The following is a 17,547-nucleotide window of genomic DNA, read 5'->3' as shown; positions in this document are numbered from 1 at the left end:
GTTTTGTGACGTGCTTTCCTTATCATCCTATGATTTGTCAAACGTGAAATACAGTGATTGGAATAACATGGTACTGAAATTGACACCTTTGACTAGGACTGGCTACAAGTTTTACAACTGAGGTTTAACACGCCCAGATGCTGTTTTATAAAAAAAACAGACTACAAAAAGGTTTAAATACCGATCATAGATGGCAAGACCAGGGCTGAAGTGGAAGGAAAATTTTTTAAAAAGTTTGAAAAATAATTTTCTTCTTAGATGTACTTTCGAATTTTTTTCATTAAATTCCTCTTTAAACTTCATTAAATAATACAATTTTGTACAAATAATTGAATGTTATGCTACTATTTACAAAAATAAAATAAAAAATTCAATAAAAGATAAGTTCTCTATAATTTCTTCAATTCACAAATGTGATTTTGCCCTTAAGATAATGGCCATGGTACGTAACGGGTTAAGAGAAGTCAGAGTTCTCAAAAGCAAAATAATCTCATGCACAGGGTGTAAAAATGAAGCAACTTGGTGACAAAACACTTTATCTTTCTTAAGCAAAGTGGTGAAGGCTATGTCTGACTGAGATAGGATGTGAAGAACATGCCCAGATGTATTAAGTATAGGGTAAGTGTGAGACTTGTCTGGGCAGGCTTTACAAGCTAGCCCAGACAAGCAGCCTCTTGCAGAAGAATGCAGGTGTAAGAGATGTCATCCTCAAAAAGAGGCAAGGAGAAGGCAATCATCCATGTAATAATGGAACCTCAGCCCCAATCTGTGAACAAGGCAGGCAGATGCACCTATGACATGAATAAAGATCTATGGAACTGACAAAATGCTAAAAAAAAAGAGCATGGAAATAGAAGACCCGATCAAGATGGACAAAACAACAACAACAACAACAAAATTAGAGGACAGGGTGAATGGAATGTGTAAAAAAGGTGTCCAAAACATTAACTTTGGTCATCCACTGGGTGAAAAAAACCACTGGAGGGAAAAGAAACCTATCACATGGAACCAAGGGATGACAAGAAACCAGTACAGGTCAATAATTGGATAAAGACTCCAAGTTTCTTGGGGATCATAAAAAGAGAATCGTAATTAATAACCAGGTGTAGGGGTTAATACACTCCTAATTGTGTTATTGGGAAAGAGAACTGAGATCATATCCTGAAGACACTGGAGATGAAGGGGGACAGAGGAATGAAGAAAGGTAAATGGAAAAGAAGAAGGGAGTAAAGAGAAGGGAAGAAATTGGCTGTGGATTAGAACCTAAAGAAACCATCTGCCAAATGAAAATAGAGATAAAATTCTGATAAAGAGAGATAGATGGGCTACCGCAGGGCCACACCTAACAGGGAAATCACTGACAACATGAGCAAAAGCCCTGACATCAAGCCAAGCAGCTTTCTGTAGAAAAATGCAAGTAGAAGAGAATGAGTCCTCTTGAGAAGGGTTGAGAAGAAGCCATTCATCCATGTCATAATGAAGAGGTAAGGTGAAGATGCAATGCCAAAAAAAGGAAGAGTATGGTATTGGAAGACAAAACACTGAGAGACAAAACAGGGAAAATATCTAGAAGACAAGGTATTCAAAAATGTATAAAAAAGTGTCCAACATGTTAAGCTTGGTTATTCATACACCAGGTGAAAAGGACCAATGGAGAGAAAAAACAACAACCCTTCATTCAGAACTGCAGGACAATGAGAAACTGTCTGAAGAGAAAAGGTCAATAACCAGATGTCAGTCCACAGTTTTTTTTAGGAACCATAAAGAGATTAAAGTAATATTCCTGAATAGGGGTTAATACTCTCTTGATGGTGTTCTTGGCTAAGAGATCTGAGACCATATCCTCAATACACTGAAGAAAAACAGCATTGGAGGGAAGAGGAAAGGAAACAGGAAAAGGAGAAAGAGTAGAAGGAGAAGTGGAAAGATAGATCATGGGTGAGAATCTGAAAAACCTACAATTTGTTGAACAATGGCTGTTACATCTTCCACATATGAGCGTCTAGTAACCACAGGTCCCATGCTAGTAACACCATCACAGAATGAAGTAGAAGTTATTGTCAATTGAGAACTCACAATGGGTAAGAAGGAAAAAATTTTTATCCTTGTTTTTTTGTAAACAAACAGTTAAATTTGATTGAAGTTCCAATTTCCTAAACTACTGCAAATCTCACATATTTAACTAATAATTTTAAAGCATGTCCATTCAAGACAATGCTGAGGAAAAGAATGAAGCTATTTCGAGCACGACTGCTTAGGAAGAGTACAGCACAAGGAGGTTATGTCACCTTCCTGTTGGTGGAGGGCTATTGTTGCATGATGATCTCATCATGCAATAGTGCAGTTCACATTAGACACATGATTTTTAAGTGAGAATTAGCTCAAGGCTAATGGCACCAAATCTCATAGGTAGATGCTTGAGGGATCAAGCTATTCTGTGTATGGAGGTGAGGTACTGCCTTGAAAGTGTCATGCTTTTCAAGAATAAATATTTATTTACAACTAAAAAGAAGTAGGTAATTAGGCACATATACACTGAATTCACTGCTTCAAGCTGCTAGTGCTAGAATTAGCATACACTGTAAAATTTGGGAGAGATATAAAGTAAGGATCCACCAGCTGTATATGCTAGGTGCTTGTGTTGAAAGTATTCAGTCCAGCATTTGTTGTTGCACTTGGCTTGCTTATTACTTTTTGTAGTTACTACCCTTAGCAGTAAATAATGGCAAAATACAGGTTATTTTGAGTCATTTCAAAGCAGCACCTTTAACGTTTTTGATAATCAAACAGAGAACTTTCTTCATCAAATTTATACCACTAAGAAAGATGAGATTTATATTAATTATCTATTATTACTGGAAAATATTTGAGGTACTAAAAACTTTAAAATTTTCTGCAAAATTTCATTTGGTTTTAAAAACAAAAGTAAACAAATTGTTAATTGAAATATTGGAAACCTATTCTAGAAATACATAAATTATAGTAGCTTTGTTTCTTCTTTACCCATTCTATTTCGCCTACAAAACTACAATTTTGTTTGATAAATGAATTCAAGAAAAAAAAAAAAGCTGTACAATTCTTCAATTTCTGAATATATTTACTTTGTCAGAACAAAAGTTGCAATCTCATTACTCTAGGAAGTGACCAAAACATGCTGGTCAGTAGTGACTCACCAACAAACAACCAAAACATGCTGGCCTTGTAGTGACTCAAAAAAATGTGACCAAAACACACTGGTCAGTACTGACTTACAAGCAAGTGGCCAAAACATGATGGTCAATATGGACTCACCAGCAAGCAACCAAAACATGCTGGTCAATACTGTATCACTAGCAAGTTACTAACATATGCTGGCCAACATTAGCAAACAACAATACCTACTGATTTATAATGGTTTTTACAGCATTTGTGAAGTATCTGCTGATCAGCAATGATTCACCAGCAAATGATCAGCTAGAAGTCTCAAAACACAATGTTAGCTGGTGGCCAGCATAGACTAGCAGTTGATGATGAAGCTGGAATTTCCAGCAGGGAAAAAGCAAATTAAACAGAAATGCCAACTATAGATTTAATCTAAAATAAAGAAATATTAGATGAAGATGTAAATTTGAAAATAGACAGTAATTAGAAACTATAAAATTGCAAAAAATAAATTAGACAGTAACTCTCAAACACTGTTATTCATCTTTTCAATCACATATTTTGAGCTTTATTACCTATGTGTATAGCATCTTAGTTACGTTTAATGCCAAAAATGTTAAGCATTAAAACACATTCAAGATATTTCACTTTTAACAACCAAAATTTTGGGTAAATCAAATGTAACAGACTTACATAAGTTTACAAACATCAGTTCAATGGCACCCATCGAATGTGAAGGCATGGGATGTATAATTTTTTTCACAATACTAAGAAAAAATTTATTCAAAGCAATTCACATTGCACATAACAGAGTACTTATTTCCAATAACATAATGTTACGTCTCCGTTCGTTAGTTAATCTTCCGTAACTTCGTTCTCACAAAACTTTAGCGACACAAGTCCTTTCTTAATAAAACTGGTTTATTCTTTCTGAATATAACTTTACCGATACACTTATTTTCAACAGTCGCTCTATAACAAACGCTATAACAACGAACGTTAACTTCAACAACACTTTCTGACTGCAGTTCAATTACTCACTACCTACACACATTGTCACGTCATGCCGTGACCATTTTATATATATACCAGGCCACCCCCAATCTAGCAAATGCTAGAGCACTCCCAAAGGAACAGGATAGTTCTAGAAAACGGGTGGCGTGACACTAGTCACGTGACCTCGCTGACACAACAATATCTTTAAAAATTGTATACCAAGATCCATGAAAATAGATGTAGCAGCATGATTTAATGGTAATGTTTTGTAAATTAATGTAAAGCAAATTCTGGTGTTCAATAATTATTACCAAAAATAGAAAAATTTTGATATTCCTGAGAAACAATATTCAAGCTTACTAGGTGAGGTTCATAAATGAACAATAAGAACATTGTTTTCAACATTGAAACAAGTCTTTAATTAACTATCACCTTACATGGGCCCAAGGATGAAACTAGTTGTAAGATATTTTGTGAGGCTTGTTTTAGAATAATAAAGTATTTCATTGATACACTTTGTGATGACATGTACTGAAAATTAAGAAATATAGTGAAAAGATGAAAATTGCAGTTACAAACAATATCAGATCTTACCATAATGAATTACTAACTTTCTCATTTCTGTACAAAACCTTTATAAAAGTGAATAATTTTTCTGTAAAAAAAATGTTCCTGGTGTGTCAATAAATACTAGCAAAAATGTCCATTTATCAAGAACTATTTTCAAAAACATAGCTAAATAATGTTTCTTTAACAGTAAAAATATGTTATTTACACAAAATGCCAGTAAATACATACCAACAATGTCCTTTATCTTCTGATTATTTGATCGTGCATAATTTGCTAGAGCATGAATGATCTGTGCAACTGCCAGGATTCCACCGTGTCGAGCACATAAATCTATACCTTTGGTTAAAGGAATAAGCAATGGTAAAGCCACCTTCACCATGAATGTGGGGGATGTTGATGTAAGATTGTACAGGGTTTGAGCTGTCAGCTCTCTAATAGAAGTGTCCCAGTGTTGAACCTTTCTCTTCAAGAGATGGTTAATCAGGGGCATAGTGTACTCTGGAAACTGAGCTATGTAGGCACTAAAATAGAAACATGAATAAAAAATCAGTATGTATAGTATTTAAAAGTATGGTAGTGTAACAAGTATTCCAACACCAGAACAATCAAGATATAAAGAGAATAACTATATGTCTAACTTAAATCCTGATGAATGTAACACCATTCACAGGAATATCAGTTTTAACCCTAAATGAACAGAGTTGGTGAATTATAAACAGTTAACATTTTCCTTATCTGAAAATGTATTTCCAATACATACTCACCTCCATATATGGTGATATTCTTTTCTCTTGAGTTTGCACATTTTGCTAAAGAGATTTGCAAGCCATCAACATTGTGAAAACCTAATTTCATGTGAAAACACATGAACTTGCACCACTGTATAATGACATCATTATGCAGCAGAATCCTCCACCAAAACGAGTGTGACACACCTCCATGCACAATGACTACCAGTACATTTGTGCTAGTGAATCCTCATTCTCTGATGTGGGAAGGATGGGTGGGAATGTGTAAGGAGGTGAGTATCTATTGGAAATACATTTCCAGGTAAGGAAAATGTTAACTTTCAAAATGAATACTCACATCCACACACAAAGAACTAGAATTCCACACTGAGATGGTGGAGGGAACAGTGTAAAAATTAACTAGGTGAGTTCCTTTTAGAAAGCATAGGGTGTGAGACTCGGTGGGAGGGGCACATCTGTGGGAGACTGAATCTCATTTCTTTGCTCATGTAGGAGATTAAAGAGGCAGAAAAGCCAAAAGTGTGGTGCAAGAATGAGTGGAATAGGTATATAGCCATCTGAAAACACACACATACAGTCAGACAGCCAATATAGGTAGTGAGGTTGAGTGTTTTTCAGACTGTATGCCATGTGGTCACCTCCTCTACCACCAGAACTTGAAAGTTCAAAACCACCTTTGGGAGAAAGACCATAGTGATAAGTATTTATGGTCCACTTAGAGATTGTGATGTACCGTACTTAAATATGTGAGGCAACACACACTACATTCCAGTGTCACTATGGCCCCACTTTTCACCATAGAATAGAAGGATCTTTGTTCTAGCACCAATGGTTAGGTCCCTATTGGTGAAGATTTTCTATGGTTCACCAACCAAATGACTGGAAGTTGGCTGGTATGTCCTCCCGTGCTCCATTTAATGATGAGGGGAGAATTCATGTAGGGTAGACCTGGAGAATGTGCTCAAATCTCCATTGGTTTCTCTGTCTAGGACCATCTTTTACTTAAGAGAGTACAGTGGGTGACCACAAAACCTTATATTTAAAAGCCAGCAAGCACTACCCAGAGAAGTGGGCAGAAACACTAATCCTGTGTTGGCTTTTTCCATGATAATCCATAGACTGGGTACAGTCTGGATTGAACATATAGATAAATATATCAGTATCGTGAGGAAACTTCAAGTAGTCTTGGGGAACACCTCATCTCACAGTGGGCACTTGTAGAGCCAAGGCAGATGGTATGTTTGGTGATGCTCTATTTTACAACCAGTAGTTTTATTGCAAAAGGCTCTGTCGTAAGGCTGACATATCCAAAGCATACAACTCTTCCTTTCACGCTTTCCATAATCAAGGATGAAGGTTTCCCAACACCTATTTGAACAGTCTGATCATACAAAAATACATAGGTGCTGCATCCACACCCTTCCCCTTCAGTTTTCGGTAGCATCACACTACCTATAAAACATCATACAATAAGGGGTATGAGTTTGCATCTTTGAAGGTTAGGACAGATTAGGTTTTTTCAGGATGAGTGCAGATTTTATATCTCACAGAGAGCATCATAAACAAATAAATATGTTGTTGGCTATGGTTATCCCAACTTGCTGCTTTGCATGGTCAAAATCATTTGACATACTTAACCCTGGAGACAACAATTTTTACATTGACAAAACCATACAACTGACACAGATGATGTTATGAGATAGAATATTACTGATTTGAAACAATCATTGCCGTGATCAATTTGTAAGCAAGAACTCAAACTTCAGAAGCTGCTCAAGGGACACACCAGCTTTGACCCTACAGTTCATTGAGTAAAAACCTCAAGAGTAGAGTAATAGAGTTGGAAATCTTCACTCAAACATTATAAGGAGTGAAAAAAAGCATCTCCCATCCCCTACCCATAAGGCTAGACATTCATGGAAAGGGAGGGGTGTATATCAACTGCATCAAAATAAGGCAGTGCAGGAGTACCGAGTAGATGCTTGCCAAAAGTTAGTTTTGCTCAAAGCAGGAATACCATAGTTCCACTTATGAAAAGTAACAAATACATAAATAGCTCACCCAATAAACATTTTTACTGGCAAATCTGAGACACTATAAGATGAGTGGAGCAAAATCATTCTGTTGACGTTACCTGGATATAGTTGAGGTAATGGGCCATGAAGGTATGGGATAATTTCTACATCCTGTCAGCCAGAGACACAGTAAAGTAGCAGATTTGGCGAGATGAAATCTAGAACATCCTTTGAAGATCCAGATTCAGGTAGTGATTAAAGTAAGATGAGAATCTTAATTCAATATGTTAAAGAAAGGGCCAAAAGCTCATTTGTCACCATTTCCTGATAGGGGATGAATAGACACTTGTGAGACTTCTGTTTGGATCTGATGTGAACAGTATTAAATACTAGAGTCTGTAACAAGCATTAAAGATAATTATGAATGGACTGATCATTGCTGGCTAGTAAGTTTGACAATATAATCATAGAGAACCTATTCTGACTATCACAAACAAACAAAGCCTTTTGCAGAAAACTTCTGTGTAGGTATAAATACAGTGTCCCCTTAGAAAGAAGTATTTGATTTACATCAATAGAATGAACATCAGACTGACAATAAGAATTAGCAAACAAGGTAAAAATGTCTTTCATATTAGACAAAAAGTCATGTCAGGCCAATGGAGGAGACATTTGGCCACAAATGCTCCTCAGTGCCAATAAGACAGTGCAATTCTAATGTACAAAACCCTTCTTCACATTCATTTTCCACAAAAGATGAAGCTAAAATCCTAGTTTCAAAGAAAATTAATAAGAAGTCTAATTGAAAAATGACTGGAAATAAAGACAGCATCAATCATAAGATGGACATTGGACACAGAAAGCCCACATAAACCTCATAGCTGAGAACAGTAACATGTTAAAATTCTTTTCCAGAAAGAGTATGTCTAAAATTCTCATCACTAATGTTAAACTTGGAATTCATAAAAAACTCAAGAAAAACACCTGTTAATATTAGAATTATGAAGTGGAGAAAAGAAAAAAACCCTAAACTTCCAGAAAAAAAATATTTAAAATGCAGCCACTCACGACACCAGGAACTTCGTTAATGAAAAAAATAAATTGCATTTATACAAAGTGCCAAGAGTAAAAAAGAGTGGAGTGCAGTTAATGTAGCACTATTGGAATAACTAAACAGTATGGGAATAGTCACATGATAACAGGTAGTAATCTTTCCAAGAGGAATTCAGAAATATACAATGCAATGGGGATATAAATAGGCTAGAAAGAAGTATAAAAAGAGAGAAAATGTATAAGTCATGGCATGAACAAAGATTTATAACTCAAAGTTAAGTAGCGATACAGTGTTTATTACAATTTTTACACACTTTTATTTCACCTTCATATGTATCATTGTTGCCCATGTATTGTTGCTTTTCATTCATGCAAGTTTGAGAGCATAAACTTCAAGAACTTTTAATACATTGATTTAAGATTTGTATCTATATGTCAAGAAATATTAAACACAAGCTGAGGTACCCATCCTTTGTCCAGGTTATGAACTTAAAAAAATATGTGATTGGATGCTTTGATAACACAAAAATCCTAACTTTCACACAATTCATTTATAACATAACATATTATTACAGTGTTCATTATTACCTCACCAAACGTTTTGTATGTGCTTTAAGAATTCAATATGTATATACTGTATGTACACTATGAGGTGGTCAGGGTGACTTTGTTGGAAGAGGTAGCAGCCAAAGTAGTGGCAGTAGGGGTGCTTTTGTTACCTGCTTTCAACACCCAGCTCTTAATGCCTTTCTGCAGTGTTTCACATTATTAATTAATAGACAGTTATTGGCCACAGAAGTGTCTTACAGAAGGATGTTAGTACAACTCAAAAAACGGCTCTTCATATCTGCATTAAGGTGGAAATTGGAGTAAAAACTTTAGCTGAGTTTATGTATTATTGCAATAGTAGTGGCCATTTTTTTTTCTTTGCATTCCTCCATAGATAGTGCTAGAGCACTTTATGAGATATGCAAGATGTTTGTGTGCCCTCCACTGCACTGTGTGTATGTTGTGTTATTGAAAATTTATTAAAGTTTCTGTTTTTGGTGTAATGATGTGCCATCATTTATGAATGTAGTTTTTGTTTGTTTGTTTATTTATTTGAAATTAAGCACAAAACAACACAATGGGTTATCTGTACTCTACACACCATGAGTATCGAAACCCGGTTCTAGCATTGTAAGTCCGCAGACATACTGCTGTGCCACTGGGGGGTCATGAATGTAGTTAACGTTAACTTATGTCAAAGATAATAAATGCTCAATAACAACAATAATGGGGTAGAGGGGATTGTTAATGGTAACATGTCCCTTGTTCCAAAATATCATCTCACAAACTTATGTTGAGGTTGGCTCAGGGATGTAGTAGTAGTTTGATAATGGACAAACAGACAGAAACACAGATATTCTTTTTTTATATATATAGACACAAAACAAAAGTGTTTGAGTCTTAAGACTTTGTAATGTATGCTAAAGGTCTTGATAACTTTTTGTGACAAAAATTGCAACTTTTCTGCAGTAAGTATAACATATTACAAAATTCAATCAGGTGTTAGTTTTAAATGAATGTTAGCTTTTCTCCTGTCATTTATGATAAGCAATTCTGTGAAGTAATACTATGATGCCATTTTAAAACCCTTTCTGTGCATAATACTGAGTTACATTCAAAATTAAATTAAACCACTTTACTGACAATGTATTTTAATGAAATTACTATTATCATGTATATCATAATTCAAAGTTTTATATTATCTAAGTTTTTATTTCAAAAGAAACTTATAAAATATTATTTAACACTTTAGTTTTGATTTTTCATTATGTACTTGCAGTTACAATTCTCAACATTAAGAGCTGGTATAGAAGAAACTGTATATGTAACATAGAGAGTCTCTCCGAGATGTTCAAAGTAAAATATAAGAGGTTGTTTACCAATAATTCCAAGAACTGGTCCCCCAAGAATGCAGTTGTAATACCATGCCTAATTGCAAAGTAGAAGCTGTGTTGCTAACTGACAGTTTTAAGTTGAATAGCATGCTTATAACTAACAGAAAGAGCAGATTTTAAATTGGCATGTCTCTAAATTAACAGTAAATGTAGACATACGTATCCATTTGCAAACAAGGAAAAAAAAGCTTAGTCCATTGTTGAGAGCAGTGTCCCTAGAGCTTGGCTATTTTTCCCCACCTTAAACATATTTTGTTTTTTGACAGGCAGTTATACTGCATTTTGGTTTTACTTTTATATTTTAGTTAATTATGTATTAATTGTGTTTTAATAGTCATATTTGATAGGATTTTTTAAATCTATTGTACACTTTTTTCAAAAAGCTTTCATAAAGTTAGTGAGAGCAAACAACATTTTGCCAGAGGCTAAGACTGTCACTGTTGATTTTAATATTATATCACCTGCAGGCATCTGTTGATGTGTGTTGATAAAGAACATGAAAGGAAAGTAAAACATTAAAAATAAATTATAATTATAAGTGTAAAAATAAAGATGTGAAATTACACATATGACCCAAAGAAGATATTTTAAGATTATTAAAAGAAGAGTTAAAATGTATGCACATATTTCTTTATCTTAATTTTAAGCATTTCATTGTGCTGTACATTCATGATAATAGCTAAACTAGTCCTTTGGTAGAGAAAATGGAAAATAAAATATATACATTTACCTCATTAAAAACTTTTGATAATCATTTAGGAGGTGCTAGAGATTATGGAAATGAAATGTGAAAACTCTAAGATTTTAAATGGTATTTTTATATTCAAAATGAAAATCACCTTGTAGGTAAACCCTTCAGAGTCTTAGTGCAAATAATTACATTAAGTAACGAATTTGTATTAGAAATAATAGAAAAAACCTAAATTAAATATTTTACTTCTCTCAAACCACATACTTTTATGAAAGTTCTTGTCAAGTATTAAACAATTTTATCCACTCATTTTATTTTTGGAAAGTAATATAACAAGATTTGCATAACATGCTGCACTTTGCAGCATGTTGTTGTTATACAGTTAAGACAACAGTTTTAGTTATAGTCATATTCAAGCATGTAATTACAAATAAAAGTAAACATACTGGAGGTAAAAACAACTTCATCAATTTGGTTAAGGACGTATTTGGAGTATTTTATTTCGAGTATGAACAACTGGTTTGAAACCAAAGTTTTTTACATTTTTCAACAAAATTCCTTTTTCTATTAAATTCACAATCACTCAGCAAGTTTAAATACAATTGATCTAAAGAGATATGCAAAATGTTAATACCAAATTTAGTATGAGCTAAATTATTTGTAGTACTGACTTTCTTCTTAAATTTGATGAATACATTGAATGACTATAACTACTTTTTCCACAATATGTATTAATATAAACAATTTACAAATTTACAGATATCTACATGAGAGTTGTAAAATAATTACCTTATTTTCAGATAAGATTTAGTTCGAGACCCAACAGCAAAATAATCAACTGCTGTAACTATGTCAATACCATGAGGGAAAGTTCCCTGTCGACCAACATTTTCTTGAAATGCTGCAGATGCTGCTCGCCTACAGTTTATTTCCCTTAAAATAATAAAAAATCATGCAGTAAATGGTTATAGGCTAGTAAAGAAAACAAGTATGATAAAACCAAAAATACTCAAGTTCAATAATCTGAACTATTTATAAACAAACTAATAATTCAAATTCATAATGTAATATTAATATGTAACAATTTCAGGTTGTCCAACTTTATTTCAAGCATTACTTTATTAAGAAATAAATAAACTAGCACAAAAAAGTCACATTTAGAAAAAGTAAAGACATTAGACAAAATTAATAATGTGTGCAAGTAGGAAGATCAAACTTAGACTTTATTCAATGCAAACATATATAAAATTTCTTATTGCAAGACTGTTTTCATTTAATGTAATTTTCATATCCAGTGGTACTGGTCTTTCCTCCAACTTTTGCAAACAATTTTATTTTTCTGTTAGCATATTGTATGACAAGTTTCTAAAAGGAATGTGAAGTTTTCTGAATGTATTATAAAAATTTTGCAACTTTGTGATACATGTACAATAATAAGTTTGAGTCCTTGAGATCAGCTTGAGGACATTTTCTCAGGTCTCATCCTTGACCTTCAGCATTTCAAATTGGTCGTGTAATTTCTCAGAAAGATAACTTCCATAAAATTTCTAAATTTTGACTGATTACTAATTTTAATTGAAATAAATAAATTGTGATAAGGTTAATTAGATGTAATTTATTAATTCTGTTTCAAAGGGTTTGGCAGTTTCTGTACTGCAACATGACTTTTTGTCACTGTAGCTAATCAGTACAGTGTGTTTAGAAAAAAGCTGTGACTAAAATTGGGTATAATCAATGAAACTAAGTCTTTCATATGATACATTCAAGTATGAATATTTCTAGTTCCACTCTGTAGAAGTTACACTGGATTTGCAGACCTCTTTGGGATAAAGCGCTGCTAATAAGTTATTATTTATTTTCTGGCTATTGTTCCTGATCCAAAAATAATAAAGTTTGCATATTCAAATTTCTCCATTGAAAAAAAGATAGAGTGGCTTTGATCTACAAATGAAAACAACCTTAGCCATGTGACCCTTGTCCTCATGGTCCCAGTCTTGAATCCAAGACTGTTAAACACAACTTTAAAACCCAATTTCAGCTTGGAAAAAGCACATAAAGAAGCTATTTGAGGCTAAGTATGTTAATACACAACATTTCTATCCTAAGCTCAATGTGTAACTGTGCAGCAAGATTATTATTGGTTTGTAGTGCTACAAAAAATATAACATCTCTTGAGTCAGAGTATTGACTGCTCTGACTGCAAAGTGATTTTCATTTTAAGATTAAAAACACTTTTCTTCACCTGAAAATCATTAAATTTCATTTGCATAATCCCTAAAACCTCCTAAATAAATATCAAACGTTTACTTTTCAAAAGTAAAACTTTATATTTTATCTGTTATTTTCTCTAACCTAACTCTATACATATTTGGTCAATTTGACTTGTACATTTTTACATAATCTAACCTTAAGTAACCTAAAGAAATCCCTATACTTACAATTTAGTTACTTTTATAATAATAAATTTAAAATAAACATGAAAAACACGAAATAAAGGACTTACCCAGGTCATCATCTTTTTTTTTGCTATCAGCTGTTGATGACACTTAACCCTACATTTTTTGTACTGATGGTACTACTGCATTAAACAATTTTTCATTTAATTAAATAATGCACCAAACAACACAGATTAATAACATGTAAAAAGCAAACAATTTCCCCTATCACAATTTTTCTGGCTTTCTAACTATGCAACAAGAGCCATTAAAAATTCATGCAAGCTAGTCATTATCTTTCCCATGGGAACAGAGCTTGTACTAACATGACAATTCTCTGTTCTGAAAACAATGTAATATACTACGTCATTTGATAGATGAAAACTTTGGCTTTCTATTGGTTATACAAAATATAGTATTAAGAGTAAGAAAGAACTATTAACAAATCCTGAAAGAGATGTGACAGGTGGGTGTGGCAAGAGGTGTCTGATTTTCTATTTAATGACTCTGTAATTAAACAAGATTGAAGACTATAACAATTATGAACAATGAAAATTTTATAGTGAGTAATTTACATTAAATTCTGTACTTATTGGAGGAGTGGTGAATAAAATAGAGAAGAGGGGAAGCTATGAAAATATGTTACATTTCTCATAGTAGGGGAAATTCAGGGTTTTTTTCTAATATTATTTTATAAAATTAAGAACATAAAACTTACATACTATTAAAATATAGATTATTAACTATGATTTTATGCTATACTATTTGGTATAACATATATAAAAAGTAGTTTAACTAAATTTTGAATGTAAGCCACTAAAACCTTGTGACATGCTCAGTAAATAATGCCTGGGCAGAGAGGGTTAAGACAAACCTGTCAAACACTGAAGTTACAAGCAAAGCTCCAGCTATTTCCATTACATAAGGTTTCAAGATTTCAGGGCTGTATGCTCGAGCAAAAGACCAACAAACATAGCAGGCAGCATCCCGAATATGTGCTCCAACAGAGAAGTTTCCTCTTACTTCATCATACACAAGAGCTTTCAGGATGACTGGAACTACTTTTTCAAGATATTGTGGCAACAGTATTCCACGCCTCCCTGTAAAATAAAAAAACAGATGCAAAACACTGTAAAATTATAGCAGTTTTAGTTTATTTATAAAATTTAGCCTACAAATTTATTGAAGATAAAAGTTAATTTGCTATTGCTACATGGACTAGACTTATTTTTACCAAGCGATCCAAAATTAACTTGTCAAATGACAGAACATATTACAAAAGTATTTACAGTTAAAAACAATTTTCTGTTAAAAAATTTTAAAAATATTTTAATTTGAACAATTATATTGAGTTATAAGTAAGATGAATAACAAAAAACAGAAAGTAGGGCTGTACATATATACAAACCTTAATTGTTCTTTCTAAAACTATATAAAAAATAAACAATATCTTTTTTCTACAAATGACCTATTTGGTTAGTAATTTTTTTTGTTTTACTATAAATTTTTATTTTTCCTTTTGCCGAGTCTCAGTCTATAAAAAATCATGAATATCATCATTGTGATGATCTCATTAACTAAAAGAAGTTTTTCACACTGATTGCTTCTAAGCTTTAACAATTACTCACTCCCTTAGTGGTGAGTCTGCAAGCTCATGCTAAAAATCAGGTTTTGATACTCGTAGAGGGTACAGCACAGATAGCTCACTGTAGTTTAGCACTTCACAACAACCAAATCTTACACTAATCGAAACATTTTGCTTCTATAAAAAAAACTACTATCAAACAGTAGTTTTTTTAACATAATGATTACCCTCACACACAAATGTTTTCTATTAGGTTTCATATAACTAACTATGAAAAATGGTATCCAACAACGATCCTTTATGGTTAGTTCTCTCCCTATAGGCTCTGTCAATTCAACCTAAACATTGACCTCAAATTGATCTTTAGAGTTTCCATACTATAATTTCTAATGAGTTTTGTTTATCTTCATAATATTTTGCAAGCTTTCTGCAAGCATTAAGAGTCATTTGTAAACAAAAAATCTGGATTTTTAATGAAAATTTTCACTAAAAAATTTCTACCCATTAATATGTGGAATCAAAGTGTTGATTACTCTCAATACAAAATGATTTTCCTGTTAAGATTAAAAATACTTTTCTTCATATGAAAAATCTTAAATTTAATTTCCATAATCTCTAAAACATCCTAAATAAATGTCAAACATTTTTTTCCCAGTAAAGCTTTATATTTTATCTGTTATTTTCTCCACTCTAACTCTCTAATAGGTTGATTAATTTGGTCAACCTCATAACCACCATACAAAAATTTGAAATATATCTAAATCACCCTTTCTTCTTCCTAGAATGACTTCAAATTGTAACATGAAATTAAATTTTTTAAAGTTATATTTTACTGTTTAAAATTTACTGCCCTTTGAATTGTGTCTAACTAATATTCCAACCACACAAATTGTATATAACTTAGCAAACATGTAGCTCACGTTATGCTATCGAATTACATAATGCACGAGCTACTCGCGTTACTCACAAGCATACCTCATGAAAATGTTTTATTATACCATTATTTGTTTTACCTATAACCTTAACTAACCTAAAAAGTTTCTACTTTTTACATTTTAGTTACTTGAATAATAATAAATAAATAATACACATGAAGATCAAGAAATACAGAAATTGCCTTATTTTTTGCTTTCAACTGGCTATGAAACTTAACCTAACTTTTTTATACCAATGGTACTGCTGCACTAAATAATTTTTTATTTAATTAAATAAAGACCCAAAGAACACAGAATAATAACATGTAGAAGACAGACAATGTCCTATAACTATACTAATTGCTCTGGCTTTCTAATTATATGACAAGTGTCGTAAAAAATTCAGCTAAGCTTATCAATGCATTTCCCATGGGAATAATGTCTGAACTGAAAGCAAAATAAACAATTCTCTGTACAGAAAACAACGTAATATAAAACATCCTTTGATTGATTAAAACTTTGGCTATCTAATAGTTATAGATATGCCCATGTGTTCACATGCTCGTACTTTAAGGTGACATTTGGTTTCACCAATATAGGAGACCTTACAGTCTCTGCATGTGTATAAGTAGACGAGATGTGAACAATGGGCAGTTAGCACACAATCTTTGTAACAGAAAAAATGTTTAGTCTGAAATTGAGTTTCATAATAATTTTCAGGTCAATTTGGGAACAGTAAGAGTTACATAATATATACAACTGTTCCTTGATAAAGGACATCTGTCTTCCAAGATATGGTAAACTGGTGTACAAAGGAAATTTGGGTACAGTGGGTATCTTAGCTGGTTTGACAAACAAATTAGTTAAGAAAGAGTCAGTTATGACTTACTATCTACAAATTGACCTGAAAGTTATTATGAAACCCAATTTCAGAAATTTTTTCTGTTACAGAGATCGAGTGCCGACTGCCCATTGTTCATATCTTGTCTACTTATACATGTGCGGAAACTGTAAGGTCTCCTATAATGGTGAAACCAAATGTCACTTTAAAGAATGAGCATGTGAACACATGGGCATATCTATAACTATTAGATAGCCAAAGTTTTAATCAATCAAAGGATGTTTTATATTACGTTGTTTTCTATTTAGAATGATAAACTTGTGTGATTTGTACGTAATACTACTAGTACCAGTACCACATAAGAATTTCATATTTTTCCTTCTTACAATCTTTGCTTTGTAGTAAGACCCACACTTCTGTTGTTATTGCATTAGAATTAAAACAGTCTAACTGATATATATAAAGTTTATTCTGATATGTTGCAAATGGTTCAAACTCAGTGTACAAGTGACAACAATAAAACTCATATGTTGGGCGTGAAACAGGCTAAATACATTCATCTCAATAATAAAGGGAAGCTATGAAATTCTCACAGATGGGGCCTAAATACATTG

The 17,547-nt window shown here is 32.8% G+C and overlaps 1 protein-coding gene across 1 annotated transcript in view; it reads right to left on the bottom strand.

Annotated features, from left to right (window-relative positions):
* The window catches only part of LOC106461916 (tubulin-specific chaperone D-like), a 195,197-nt gene that overhangs the window by 54,267 nt on the left and 123,383 nt on the right, over positions 1-17,547 (bottom strand). Inside the window, exons 9-11 of the mRNA XM_022389009.1 lie at positions 14,468-14,693; positions 11,948-12,091; positions 4,936-5,228 (exon numbers count right to left, since the gene is read on the bottom strand). Of these exons, the coding sequence (XP_022244717.1) occupies positions 4,936-5,228; positions 11,948-12,091; positions 14,468-14,693 (663 nt within the window). The remainder of the gene's footprint in view (positions 1-4,935; positions 5,229-11,947; positions 12,092-14,467; positions 14,694-17,547) is intronic.

The sequence above is a fragment of the Limulus polyphemus genome, unplaced genomic scaffold (assembly GCF_000517525.1).
Source record: "Limulus polyphemus unplaced genomic scaffold, Limulus_polyphemus-2.1.2 Scaffold1058, whole genome shotgun sequence".
NCBI classification, from domain to species: Eukaryota; Metazoa; Arthropoda; class Merostomata; order Xiphosura; family Limulidae; genus Limulus; species Limulus polyphemus.
Note: the sequence above shows the minus strand (reverse complement) of the source record. Positions and strands in the feature narration are given on the sequence as shown.